The following is a 13,784-nucleotide window of genomic DNA, read 5'->3' as shown; positions in this document are numbered from 1 at the left end:
TTTTTTTTTTTTTTTTTTTTTTTGCCTTTTTCCACTTTTTTTGGCAAGAGGGAGGAGGGAAAAAATAGCATGTATGCACCTTGAAAAAAAAAATACAAAGTGAAAAATGATCCATTAGCGCCACCAAGACCTATTTCCAGGAAATGGGTTTTAAAAGGGGGAAAAAAAAAAAAAAGCAGGAGGTGCCGGGGCTTTGAAAGTGAACTCTGAAAGGGCCCAGTGTCCAGGCCGCGCCGACGGCCCGCCTTTCATCCCCCAGCGGGGCCTGCTGGAACCTGGGCCGGCTCCAGAAACGCCCTGGCAGCCCGCAGCCCGCATTAAAATGTATAAACCGCCAAAGGTCTCCTCACAGAAAAGGGGATTCAGGCCAGCCGGCCGGGCGGAATGACAACTGCGCGGATTCAGACGGGGCAGTCAGCAGCCACCGGCATCGGAACCGTAGGGGCCAGCCGGGCTTTGAACGGCCCTTAAACGGGCTAAAAATACAGCCAGGGTAACTGCAGAAGGAAGAGGCACAGCACCAAGGATAATTTCATTTCTAAGAAGTCCCGGCGGGAGGCCCACACGGGCCAGAATTGGGAGCTGGAGGGGTGGCCGGGGCGGGGGGGACGTTTGCGGGGAATCAGGGCCGGGGGGCTCCGGCCGGACGGCGCCTGGCCCCCGAGGGGTACGTTAGGGGTGCCCCTCTCCAGGTCCGCCCTGCCCAGCTCGGCCCGGCTTCTCCTCAAGCCCCCCGAAGGCCCTTCCCGAGGGCGGCGCGCCCGGCAGACCCCCGGGGAAACAGCGTTTGCTGCATCGAGCCATCCCACCCCCGACGGCATCCGCCTCTTCTGCCACCACCACAGGCTCCCCCTGCCCACTCCGGACACTGGACACTGGACACTGCCGAGGGCCCGTTTGCCCTGTTATGATGTGGAAGAGAAGGAAAAAATGGTTTCCTGGGCTTGATCCTCTCCTCCCATCCCCAACACACACACATACACACTCACACACTCACAAACTCACATACACACACGCACACATGCATGCACACACACTCACACACTCATACTCACACACATGCGCACACACTCACACATACTCATACACTCACATACACACACACGCACACACTCACACACTCACATACACACGCATGCACACACTCACACACACTCATACTCACACACTCACACACACGCACACACTCACAATCACACACTCATGCACACACTCACACTCATACTCACACACACACACTCACATACTTATACTTACACACTCACACACACTCGCTTGCTCACACACACATGCATGCACACACAGATACACACATGCACACAAACACACACACTTGCACGCTCATACATCACACATACACTCACACACTTATTCTCACACTCACACATACTCACACTCACATACTCACACACACTCACACTCACACAATACACATTCACACACATACACATTCACACACTCATACTCACACACTCACACTCACAAATTCACACTCCCACTTACACACTCACACACACACATGCGGTGAGCACATGTCCAGTAAGGAGGCTGGACCTCGCCGTGGGCCGGCCGGGTCCTCTCCAGCCCGTCACTCCGACTCCCTCCAAGGGTCTGCGGGGGCCACTGCTCCCCCTTCTCACTTGGCCTGCTGGGCGGGGCAGGGGGCTGACCTCCCGGGGGCCGGGTGGACCTACGCAAGCTGGACAAGGGGCTGGGCGAGAGCCGACCGTCCGCTCTGGGGGCACAGCCGGAGCCTGGCCAGCTGAGGGGCCCAGCGAGGGGACGGGAGGGAAGGGCCCCCCGAGCCTGGGGGCCGGCTGAGAGTGACCTCGCCCCGTCCGCTCACTCCCACCCTCCCTCCTTCCCCGGCCCCACCTGTCCGCGTCTATTCGTGGCCGCGCCGAGGGCCAGCGGCACCGGGCTTGGGTTTCACGCGGCTCCTCAAATAGACCCGACGACGGGTCACTTTGTTGTAATTATCCTCAGGGACAGGACCTTCTGCTCCCGGCCGGCCCGCCGAGCCTCTCCTCCTCGGAGAATCTGCTCTCGGGTCAGATTTGGGGTTTTGATTCTTTTTTTTTTAAGCTTCATTTAAAAAAAAATGAGGTTTACATGAGGTGTTTTTGCTTTGTTTTGTTTTGTTTGCTTTTGGGGTCACGCCCGGCGATGCACAGGGGTTCCTCCTGCCTCTGCACTCAGGAATCACTCCTGGCGGTGCTCGGGGGACCCTATGGGATGCTGGGAATCGAACCCGGGTCAGCCTGGGTGCAAGGCAAACTCCCTACCCGCTGTGCTGTCGCTCCAGCCCCCCAGCATGAGTAGTTTATGGTGAAGGATCACAAAATCACCACGCTAAGCCCCCCTCGAAGGGCCAACACCCCCCACCACTGCCCAGAGGCCTCACTATCCACTGGCCCGCCCCACGTGGGCTCCGTCAGCCCACGGGCGTCCATTCACCGGACACTGCCTATTCCTTTGCTTCGTTTCCTTATATTGAAGAGAAAGAAAGAAAGAAAGAAAGAAAGAAAGAAAGAAAGAAAGAAAGAAAGGCCCACGAGTGAGGCCGCCTGGTCCTTGTCCATGTCCTTCCGCCTTCTTGACGCCCTGGAAGCCCTTCTGAAGGCACTTCTGCTGTAGTGGACGGCAGGAATTTGTCCTTTTTCAAGACATCTGCACATCCAGAGTCACTGCAGTGCTCAGAACAGCCCCCAAGACATGGAAACAACCCAGATGCCCCCGTACTGTTGGGCGGCTCAAGAAGCAGTGCTCGGTGCGTCCCCCGGAACACCCTGCATTTCTCAGAAAGGGCTACAGCGGAGATGAGCTGTAGGATGCAGCTACAGGGCGTCGGACAGACACGAACGACCCTCTCGGGGTGGGGTCTCGAGACCCTCAGAAGGGAGCAGAACTGCAGGGCTGGCACAGAATCCAGCACACAGTCTGGGGTGGGGGGAGCAGGAGAAGCACTGGGGGGCGGGTGGAGGGAGAGGGCAGCGGGGGTGCTCCCCGGCCAGTGGACCCATGAAACTACCGTAAACATCATCACAAACTGCAGTGCCTCAGTAAAGGGCTGGGAGAAGAATCTCTCCTCAAAGCCGAGGGCCCGCCATGGCGTCCACAGACCACCCCTCACTGCCCACTCATCTCCGCTGTGCCCAGGTCGTGGCTGCTCCGGGCGTGCACGGGACTCACTGCAGATGCCCGGGGGCGGTGGGTCATAGACCCCAGAGACACCCCTTTCGGCCACCTCCACTAGGAGTCAGGTTCCTGGGTCACAGGGTGAAATAAGCACTGCACTGTCCTCCCGTTGCTCATCAATTTGCTCGAGCAGGCCCAGTAACGTCTCCATCGTGAGACTTGCTGTTACTGTGTCCGGCATATCGAATACGTCACGGGGAACTTGCCAGGCTCTGCCGTGCGGGCGAGATACTCTCGGTAGCTTGCCGGGCTCTCCGAGAGAGGCGGAGGAATCGAACCCGGCTGGTCTGGCTGCACGTAAGGCAAACACCCTACCTGCTGTGCTATCACTCCAGCCACCATTTAACTGTGTACAATATCCTATATCACACTGCCAGGTCCAGTGTATGACCTCAGAAACAGATCTCTGAGTCTCCTGGGGGTGGACACAGCCAACTTGCTAATAAATGCACGAGACACTTATTTGGACTCGTGCAGGAGAGGCAGAGACGGAGGCCGCCACGGTGGAAAGAACGGAAGGAAACGCATTCGCGACGAGTGAGTTCCCACAGCCGCCCCGTGAATTCACAAGCTCCAGAAATCAAGACGTGCCAGGGGCTTTGCAAAGCCGTGGAGGGGACAGGAATTCAGTGGCTCTGCTTGTGGGGTTGCTTCAGAAGCACGAGCCGTCGGAAGCACGGGTGGTTGTCAGCCTGCGTGGGCAGACGAGGGAGTCGGGAGGCGCTAACTGAGCTGTGAGAGGAAGAGTCGATGCAACTTCATTCAGGACTCCGGGGGGGTGCAAAGCCCATTTACAGCCTAACCAGCAGCAGGCAATGACAGCATCCGCTTCTCCCCTCCCAGGCACCCCCAGAGACGAGCGAGGGTTTGGGGGCAGTAGGAGAAAAACCAGTGGAGGCCGGCACCCACCTCGAAGAATCGCATGGAGGGTGACAACATGGCTGGGGGAGCACTTGGGCGCAGCTGGGCTCTGCATGCTCCCCCCCACGCCTCTCGGTCACTCTCATCTTTGGGCGAGTTTGACACTTGTCCAGGGACGGCCAACGCCCCCTGAAATGGGAATCGTAGAAAGGTCACCAGTGACACCAGGGGCTTAAACATGTAACTGGAACCAGGGACATGGGGCAAAGGGCCGTCACGCAGGGAGAGAGGGACGCGAAGGGCGGACTCCAGACCCCAGGGTCCACTTTGCAACAGGGAAGGGAAACGGACGGGGGCCCGGCGCAGGGACCTTGGTGCCGGGCCGTCGCGGCCGCTCTCTGCAGCAGAGTCTCGACCTGCCGCGTCTCTCTGCCTTGACCACACTCTCTGGACTTTCAGAGAAAGAAGCTTTGTGTTCCCTCCTGCCAGTCAAGGCAGAGCGTCCTAACTCGAATTGTCCCGAAGAACTGGAAATGCCGCGTGCATGTTTTGCACACGGGAGAGCCCTGAGCCATGACAAGTACACCTCCGCCCCCCCCCCCCCCCGCACGTGGGATACCAAAAGGATGGTCCAGCGGGTTCCAGGTGGGGGAGGTCGGATTCCATCGGGTCTAGGAGGACGGGAAGATTCCAGAACATAGACGAGTTTGGGAGAAGTCGGGGGGAATTGGAGGAGAAGAAATGAGAACAGAAGCCGGACGTGGGGTCACCTCTCTGCGCCGACACCCAGAACCCCCTACGGGAGCTGCCTGGGCTCCCGCCAGCCCTGCACAGCCAGCACTGAGGACGGGGGGCTTCCTAGTGGTACCTGAGACTACCACTGAGCTGCGGGTGGAGGCAGGGTCAGACGCACGTGAGGGACATGGTGCCGTCCAAGACCCCAATCTCAGGGATTTCCTGGGCCACTCGGGAGGGGCTCGGGGCCTCCTCTTCCCTGACCATGCTCAAGGGAATGTGAGGTGTCAGGGACCAAACTGGATTTGGGGGTCTGAGTGATAATACAGCAGGGAGGGCGTTTTCCTTGCATGCAACCAACCCGGGTTCGATTCCCAGCATCCCATAGGGTCCCCCAAGCACCGCCAGGAGTAATTCCTGAGGGCATGAGCCAGGCAGGAGTAACCCCTGTGCATTGCCAGGTGTGACCCAAAAAGCAAAAAAATAAAACCAAAAAACTAGGGTTGGTTGCATGCCAGGTGTGTGCCAGCCCCGTGCCTAGCTTGACCAAGCCCCAGGAATTACAGTCTGAGACCCACAAAGCTCTGAGAACTCAGGGTCAGGCTTGCTCCAACCTTGGCCAGTCCGGACCCCGGGACATTTGGGCAATATGGGCCCAGCAGAACCATCTCCCCGCTGAAGCAGGTCTCAGACCCCTCTGGCCCGGCAAGAGAGAGGCTCCCCGTGACCCCATGTCACACACCTGCATCATCTTCCGGCTTTCCAAGGCAAGTTCCCATCTGGAACCTGCCAGGCGCCTCAAGGGGGAACTGAGGCTGTTGGAGGGTCCCCCTCATCGCCCGAGAGTCCAGAAGAACGTGAGGGACAGTGTCCGCCGGGGTGTCTTCGGGGAACTGGACTCTGGTCAACTTCTCCATCGTCCCCCGGGTCAGGAGGAGTCTGGGAGGAAAGCAGGGGTGGGAACCACCGCCGGAGAAACCTCCAGGGGGAAGCGAGGCCTGTGAGGGTCCCGGCAGGAGCGGGCACGAGCCTGAGGCTATGGCGAGGGTCCGCAGACCTGGCCGGCAGCACCTGAGCTTCCTGTTTGTCCACCGTCTCGATTGCTGGCCAAGCCCCGAGTCGGCAGCTGAAGACAGGGGCGTGTGTCAGAATAAGCCAATTATTAGCAGACACCCAGCCTGGGGATGCTCCTTGCGTGACAAACTCTGAGTCTCCGAGGAGGCGAGGGGAGTCAAGCCGTGACCTCGCGTGGGAACCGTGTCTGTCGCGAGATCAAACCCACGTGCACAGACCTGCCAAACTCCCCCTGAAATCAGGACAGGAGGGGCGTCAGCCGCCGGGGGTGGCCGCGAGCTCTTCGGCTCAGCAAATCAGCGACAGAGACAGGACCCACCTCCCAGTGCCTCGGCTCACGGCCACTGAATTCAAGCTGGCTGCGTGTGTCCCACGGGCTGTCCCCGGCCTTTCTCCGCCAACCAGCGGTTTCCCAGCTGCTCTGCCCTGCGACCAGGATGGGCCCCGGCAGGTAGAGGCCTTTCCTAGAGGGCGTGGGTGCAGACTCTCGCCACTAGAGGGCACTGCTAGCCCGCCAGGGATGATAGGACCGAGGGGTCAGCTGCGGTCCCTGGCCGGCTGTCCCAGGGTCAGCGTGAATAAGGGAACCCACTGTGGGCGCTGTTTCGGATCATGTCCAGGCGATACAGTGCCCGCAGCAGAGTCTGCGGAGACGGCTCGCTTTTGATTTTGTCTACCGCGTTTGATTTTTCCAAGTAGATCCCAGCTAGTTTTGCTTCTGACCACTGGTCTCGGTGCCCGTCGCCTGTGCTGGACAGTCTCCAGCAGAGTGACCCTCGCAGCACATGGGGGAGCCGGAGGAAGCCGCGGCTCGCTGCCCTACAGAGCAATCCCGAGCCACGGGACTGCGGGGAGGTTTGCCCGCCTACGTGTGACCAGATCTCAGTGCCCTATATGGAGCTCGCCAGGAGTGACCCTGAGCACAGAGTCGGGAGTGAGCCCTGAGCACAGAGTCAGGAGTGACCCCGGACACAGAGCTGGGAGTGACCCAAAGAACCAACAAAAAGGGGCTGGAGCAATAGCGCAGCAGGGAGGGCGTTTGCCTTGCACGCGGCCGACCCGGGTTCGATTCCCAGCATCCCATAGGGTCCCCCAGCACCGCCAGGAGTGATTCCCGAGTGCAGAGCCAGGAGGAACCCCTGAGCATCGCCGGGTGTGACCCAAAAAGCAAAGAGAGAGAGAGAGAGAGAGAGAGAGAGAGATCTTAATGAGCTTACACCACACACACACACACACACACACACACACACACACCCGTGTGGCTGCTTCCTTTGAACCACCTGCCGCTGCAGGCCACGTTAGAGAAGGGGACAGACCCTCCACAGCAGTGAGGCCCAGCCCCCTCCCTGGGATGCTGAAGGGAAATGAAGCAGAACCATGAGGGCCCCAGGGACCCCGTCCCAGCAGTGCCCCTGACCGCAGCTAAGCTGGGAGGCCACCAAGGTGCCTGGGACGGTTGGCCGGCATGGAGGACAGGGCGTGTCCACACAGTGAGGGGCGACCCGACGTTCGAGAAATGCGGCTTGGCTGTCAGCAAACCATCCTCAACTTGCCATCAGGGATGACAGCCGGGGACACGGCCCCAGAGCTGGGGTCGGGGCCAAGCAAGCCCCTTGCTTCCTGTTCCCATGTCTGCCCCCTTGTTGGGGGGGTGGGGGGGTCCCCAACAGCGGCGGGTGCGTGCAAAGCCGCACCCAAGACCCGATGGGTCCACAGACCACGCGCCTCCCAAACAGCAAGTCCCGGGTGAGGGCCGGAGAGAGCAAGGTGGTAATCACCGTGCTGGCCCCACTGACCGCCCCACTGGCCACGGCTCCTCCAGCCCCCAGAGAGAAAGGCAAGAGTGAGGTTGAGCTTCGGGACCACAGTCACACGTGCAGCAGGACACGCCGGCGTCTCTGCACCCAATGGCAGCTGGGGGACCCCGTCCACCGTCCGCCCGCCAGTGACCAGCTCGGAGGCCACCCTTGCTGGGCTTCCCACCTTCGCTCTTTCACCCCGTCCCCTCGCCCCCGCGTCTCTCCCCACGGGCTCAGGGTCCAGAGGCACCTGCCTGGCCGGCATGAGGGGGACAGCTCCATCCTGCTGTTTCGGACCTCTGACCTCTGACCTCTGATGCCAGCACACAGCCAGCAGGCAAACACCGGGGTCGGAGTGCGAATCCCAGGGAGCTTTGTGGGAGGGCTGCACGCAAGCACGGGGACCCCCAGGTATCCCCCAACAGGGACAGCGGTCGCGGGAGGGTGGAGGGAGGGGCGTCCCTGGAGAATGGCCGCTGTGAGTGCCCGCCCCTCCCCTTCCCGCCGCCACTGCCTCTTATCACCCAGCCCTGCTCTGCGCTCTGTCACTGCAAGGTGACAGAAAAGGACAACTGGGGGCCAGGGGACCGGGGGCAGGGGACAAAGACCAGGAAGCAGCGTCCTGAGCCAGTGTCCAGACCCCAGACCTGGGACCACCAGGCTGCTGAGAATTGGGGGTGATGTTCAAGGTTGCAGGCCAGTAAAGGGCTGTGTGCATGTGGTGTGTGTGTGTGTGTGTGTGTGTCTGTATGTGTGTCTGTGTGTATCTGTGTTGTGTCTGTGTCTGTGTGTGTCTGTGTCTGTGTGGCTGTCTGTGTGTCTGTGTGTGTCTGTGTGTCTGTGTGTCTGTCTATACGTCCGAAAATCTAGTATCAGCACCCTGAAACCATGAAACCATCACTGAAACCTGAAACCGTTGCTAAAATCTCACTGACTTTGCTCATCTTTGTATATGAGGCGATGCAAAAACAATTAACAGTGAGGGGCTGGGTTGATAGCACAGCGGGTAGGGCGTTTGCCTTGCACGTGGCCAACCCGGGTTCGATTCCCAGCATCCCATATGGTCCCCTGAGCACCGCCAGGGGTAATTCCTGAGTGCAGAGCCAGGAGGAACCCCTGTGCATCGCCGGGTGTGACCCAAAAAAGCAAAAAAAAAAAAAACAAAAAACAAAAAAAACAATTAACAGTGGAGTCCCGGGGACACTTAAGTAATCTTGGAGGTGGGATGTGAAGGACTGAGTCCAGACCCCAGTGTCCACTTTGCAACAGGAAAGGGAAGCAGATGAAGACCTGGTGCAGGGACCGACCTTGGTGCCGGGCGCTCGTGGCCGCTCTCCGCACCACGGACTCGACCTGCCACGTCTCTGCCTTGACCAGACTCCCTGGACTTTCAGAGAAAGAAGCTCTGAGTTCCCTTCCACCAATCACAGCAAAGCGACCTCACTTGAATTGTCCTGAGACCTGGAAGTGACGCCAAGGGGGGGTATGCCTGGTGTGTGAGTTCAGCTCCAGACAGACAGAGCTTGGAGAACAGGACAAACGCTCAGGAAACCGCTCATGGCCTCGGGTCCCAGGGGGAGCCGGAGCACAGTGACCTGAGCCTCGAGTCCACCCACCGTCTGAGCACAGGCTTATTCGCAGCCTGCAGGACCCCCAGCAGCCATGGGTGCAGCCCCAAAGAGAGAGAGAAACAATATTCTCTCACGCCCCGAAATAAGAATTTCTTAACGTGCGTTTGTGAAAAGTTCTCCTCGTCGGCTGTGTGAACACAGGCACCTTTTGAAACACACCTTTGACACACACCGAACTAGCCCATGCACACAATCCGCCTTGTCTGTGGAGAACCAGTGATCCACTCTTCTCCCCGCCAAGAAAGGATTTGCTGGGGGACATACAGTTAGGCAGCAGGACCAAGTCTGCGAACAGTGGGCCGGAGAGACGGTAGCAGGCAGGGCGCTTGCCTTGCGTGCAGCTGACCCGGGTTCAAAGCCCGGCACCGCATATGGTCTCCCGGGCCCACCAGGGGTGACCCCTGAGCGCAGAACCGGGAGTAAGGCCCGAGGACTTCCAGTTATGGCCAAACACAAACAGAACCAGCGGGTCCGGACTGGAGAGACAGTGCAGGGGTGAGGCCCGCGGCCAGCCCAGCCACAGCCACAGCCCTCACCTCCCCATTCAGGCTCCCCCGGGCCCTGCACCGCCAGGGGTCACCCCTGAACTCAGAACCAGGAGTAGCCCCCGAGCACCTCAGTGTGTGACCCCAAAACAACAACAAATCGGTGAACCAGGTGCCAAGTGGGCGCAAGGATGCCGTCTGCCGGAAGCGTTTCCCCCAGCCCGGGACCCCCTCCCTCAGGAAGCCCTCCCGCCCGGCCGCCTGGAATCTGTCTCTTCTTGGAGAATTCCATTTTCCTGGCTGCGGTCCCAGCCTAGAATAGCTGCGGTCACGGGGAAGGCAATGCTGCCCCCACCCCCCCTCCCCCGAGAGCAAGTGCCCCTGCGCCCAGTGCCCCCCTGGCAAGCCCCAAAGCACGCTCTGCTCCGGCCGGCCACCCTGCCCAGCTCAGCGCCCAGCCGGGCGCTGACTCCCTCGCTCTCCTTGCCCTAAAACCAGGGGTGCTTGAGCCCGGCTGGGCACTGCTGCCACCTGTCCCAGGCCTGCCCCTGCAACTAGCCCCCTCCCTCGCAGAGGTGCATCAGGCCCCAGGACGCGGGGGGCAGCCCCTCCCCCAGACTGGCACCCTGGTCCCAGGGCAGAGCAAGGGGCTACCTGTGTGAGGCCGGCCCGGGCCAGCGCCGAGCGGAGCAGGAGCCAGAGAATGGAGGAGGACAGCAGACACACGCCCCCGATCAGCCACATGTCCTTCCTGCGCAGCGCCGCCTCCATCCCGCCCCGGGGTGCCCAGCTGCGCAGGGCAGGGGGCGCGGGGGTCTGCACCGGACCGTGCACGGGCACTGCTGCAGGGGCGGGCGGCCAGGAGGGCCCGGCTGACGGATCCGGGACAGGTGTCCGCCAACGGCATCTGACACCCGGGCCACCTCGGGCTGGCCCCGCTGCAGAAACGCTCAGCACCCGCCCCTGCCCGCCCACCCCCGGGAGGGGCCACCCCGGGGGTGGACACAGGCGCACGTAACACCGCCCCTGCTGGCCAGAGGGACCTGGCGTTCCTGCAGAGCATAGGCTGGGGGCACAGACCCTGCAGGGGGACCCCAGCCTCCCTCTCTTGGAGCCACCGGCCACCCGGATTCGTTAGCTGCGCCCCTAGTCCTCGCCTGCCACGCAGACTGGCCTTCTAGACTTGCACTGGCACGGCCCCGTCGGAAAACAGAGCTCAGCCAGCATCCCTCTGGTCGGAGGCTCGCGTTAAAGTGCTCCTCGGCACTTAGCATCAGGAAAATACGAAGAAGAGCAACAGCAAAGGGCTGGAGCGATAGCACAGCGGGTAGGGCATTAACCTTGCACGCCGCCAACCCGGGTTCGAGTCCCAGCATCCCATATGGTTCCCCTAGCACCGCCAGGAGTAAGTCCTGAGTGCAGAGTCAGGAGTAACCCCCGAGCATCACCTGGTGTGACCCAAAAGGCAAAAAAAAAGAAAAAAAAAGAGCAACAGTGAGATGTCACTTCCCACCGCTGAGACTGGCACCCAGCAGGACAGGACTCTGCCGGGTGCCCTAAGCACCGCCAGGAGTGATCCCTGAGCACAGAGCCTGGGAGTAAGCCCTGAGCACCACCAGGTGCATCCATAAAGAAAACAAAGCAAAGAAACCCTTCTGATGGTCCTGCAAACACGTGCAGCGTGGCAGCGGCAGTATCTGCGGGCCCTGCCAAGTGCCCTGTGAGGCTTCAGAATGGCCTGGGGGCACTTCCAGGGGCCACTGAACATGCCAGGAGCTTTATCTTGGGTAAAGCAAAGATCTCGAGACTGGAACCAGGGGGCCGGGGAGATGGTCCAGTAGTTAGAGCACTTGCTCTGCAAGTGGTGGCTAACCCAGGTTCGATTCCCCAGCAACCGCCTCGGACCCTCTAGGAGTGACCCCCGAGCACAGAGCCAAGGGGAGCCCAAGCCCGATGGACCCCAGGCACCCACACAGATCCTCACCCCCAGGAAAAGAAAAGACAGAACCAACGCCCTGCAAGGGAGGACAGTAAAACCACCTGCTCACCTTGTTCGCGCCAGCGCTGGAGTCCTGGGTGCCAGGACCTTCCAGAAGGCTGCCGGCCCTCTCGGCCTTCTCCGGGCGCTGCTCCAGCCGGGGGCCGTGGAAACGCGGCGTGAGTCCTTGCAGCCTCCTCCCCGGGAACATGGTGGTGGGGACACGCAGGAAGGGACCCCCCACGCCCTCCGGCTCTGGCTTGCAGATAAGCAGACGCCCGCCTCTCTCGCTGACGCCTCCCTCGGGGCTGCAAAGACAGAACCCAGAGGTAAGTTCTGGTCACGTGTGTGTCGCTTGGGACCCACAGGACCCGGGCCCCAGGCAGCTGCATCTTCCCAAGGCCGGGAGAGAGAATCCGACAGTCTGCCCTCTGTAGACTAAAAAACCTTGGGTTTGCAGGGAAAAGGTTTAAAACACGAACATAGGGGCCAGAGCATAGGATAGCAGAGAGGGCCTTTGCATAGCACGCAGCTGACCCAGGTTTGAGACGATGCCCAGAACTCCGGATTTGCACCATTATTCGGGATCACGTATCACAGGGTCCAAATCCAGGTGCTTCCCTTGAAATATTCTTGACAGGTGCAAGAGAACGGGTTGGATCCGCGGCTATTTCCCAGAGTCAGCTCTGGCGGCCCCTGCTGGAGCACTCTGGAAGTGCTTTTCAGTTGGGGTTTAACGTTTCGGTTTTCTCTCCATTTAAAGGCGTCTGTAACTATCTCCATCCGACATCATTTTCTCTGCTCACGTTGTCGCCAAATGACAGTATTTTCTACGTCTGCCATAACTCTAGACTTTATCCCTAAGTATATCAGCTTCTTTCTCCCAAGGATGAAGATGCTTTTTCCAGAAAATACCATATACTGCGCTTGGCTGGCTTATCATTCTAGTCTCCTGGTTATTGATTGAGGAACTATAATATTCAGTCTTTAGGACAAAGGAAAAAACACCTGGATGCCCTTAGTATTCCCGTACTCTGAAGACCCTCTACCAAACGAAACATCCAAAACCCAATTGCCTGATTGTTTCTTCGTGTCTGGAAAAGCCTTTGGTCTGACCTGGCGACCATATACAAGATGTTGGCTCTTTCCCAGAATGTCACAAGAGAAGGTTGGTGACGGCACATCGACCCCTGAGGTTCAGTGTGGTGACCTGAATAAACAGTGTCTGGCAAACTTTTCCCATAGAAAATCATGCTTTTCCTCTTTTTGTAGATAATAAGCAGCTCATTGAAATTTGTGTGTTTCCTGTTCCTTATCAATCAATGACTCTATGTTTGCACTCTCCCTGCTGACAGGAATCAATTATTGGCATAGAAATTATTTAATAATGGAGTCTTAGATTCTACCATTTCCTCTACATTTAATTCATATTCATTTTTCTTTTTTTAAAAAAATAACTTTCCAGGGGCTGGAGCGATAGCACAGCGGGTAGGACGTTTGCCTTGCACCCGGCCAACCTGGGTTCGATTCCCAGCATCCCATATGGTCCCCTGAGCACCGCCAGGAGTAATTCCTGAGTGCAGAGCCAGGAGTAACATCTGGGCATCGCCAGGTGTGACCCAAAAAGCAAAAAAAAAAAAAAAAGAGCTTTCCAGGGGCTGGAGCGATAGCACAGTGGGGAGGGTGTTTGCCTTGTCCACGGCTGATCTGGGTTCGATTCCCAGGACCTCATAGGGTCCCCCGAGCACCTCCAGGAGTGATTCCTGAGTGCAAAGCCAGGAGGAACCCCTGAGCATCACCGGGTGTGATCCAAGAAGCAAAAAAGAAAAAAAGAAGAACTTTCCATCTCTTTTCCTCTCTCCCTCGCTTAAAAAGTAGGAATTAGTGGACTTACAAATAACTGATTTTTTTTCCTAATTGCAATCTTTTTCATGTCCAAATTGTTCGGTTCTGGTCAGTGGCCCCCCACCCCCCAGCGTGCTTGGTGGCGAATCTGTGCTGTGTTCAGACCTGCCTTCCTGCC

The 13,784-nt window shown here is 58.9% G+C and overlaps 1 protein-coding gene across 1 annotated transcript in view; it reads right to left on the bottom strand.

The window, feature by feature from the left end:
* The window catches only part of LOC130017770 (myosin light chain kinase 3-like), a gene marked incomplete at its 3' end in the record, with an annotated part of 54,261 nt that extends 42,289 nt beyond the window's left edge, over window positions 1-11,972 (bottom strand). The window contains exon 1 of the mRNA XM_056108533.1: window positions 11,832-11,972. Within this exon, the coding sequence (XP_055964508.1) occupies window positions 11,832-11,972 (141 nt within the window). The remainder of the gene's footprint in view (window positions 1-11,831) is intronic.
* Between the last annotated feature and the right edge of the window lie 1,812 nt (window positions 11,973-13,784).

This window comes from Sorex fumeus, unplaced genomic scaffold, assembly GCF_029834395.1.
Source record: "Sorex fumeus unplaced genomic scaffold, SorFum_2.1 ptg000218l, whole genome shotgun sequence".
In the NCBI taxonomy this organism is placed as follows: domain Eukaryota; kingdom Metazoa; phylum Chordata; class Mammalia; order Eulipotyphla; family Soricidae; genus Sorex; species Sorex fumeus.
Note: the sequence above shows the minus strand (reverse complement) of the source record. Positions and strands in the feature narration are given on the sequence as shown.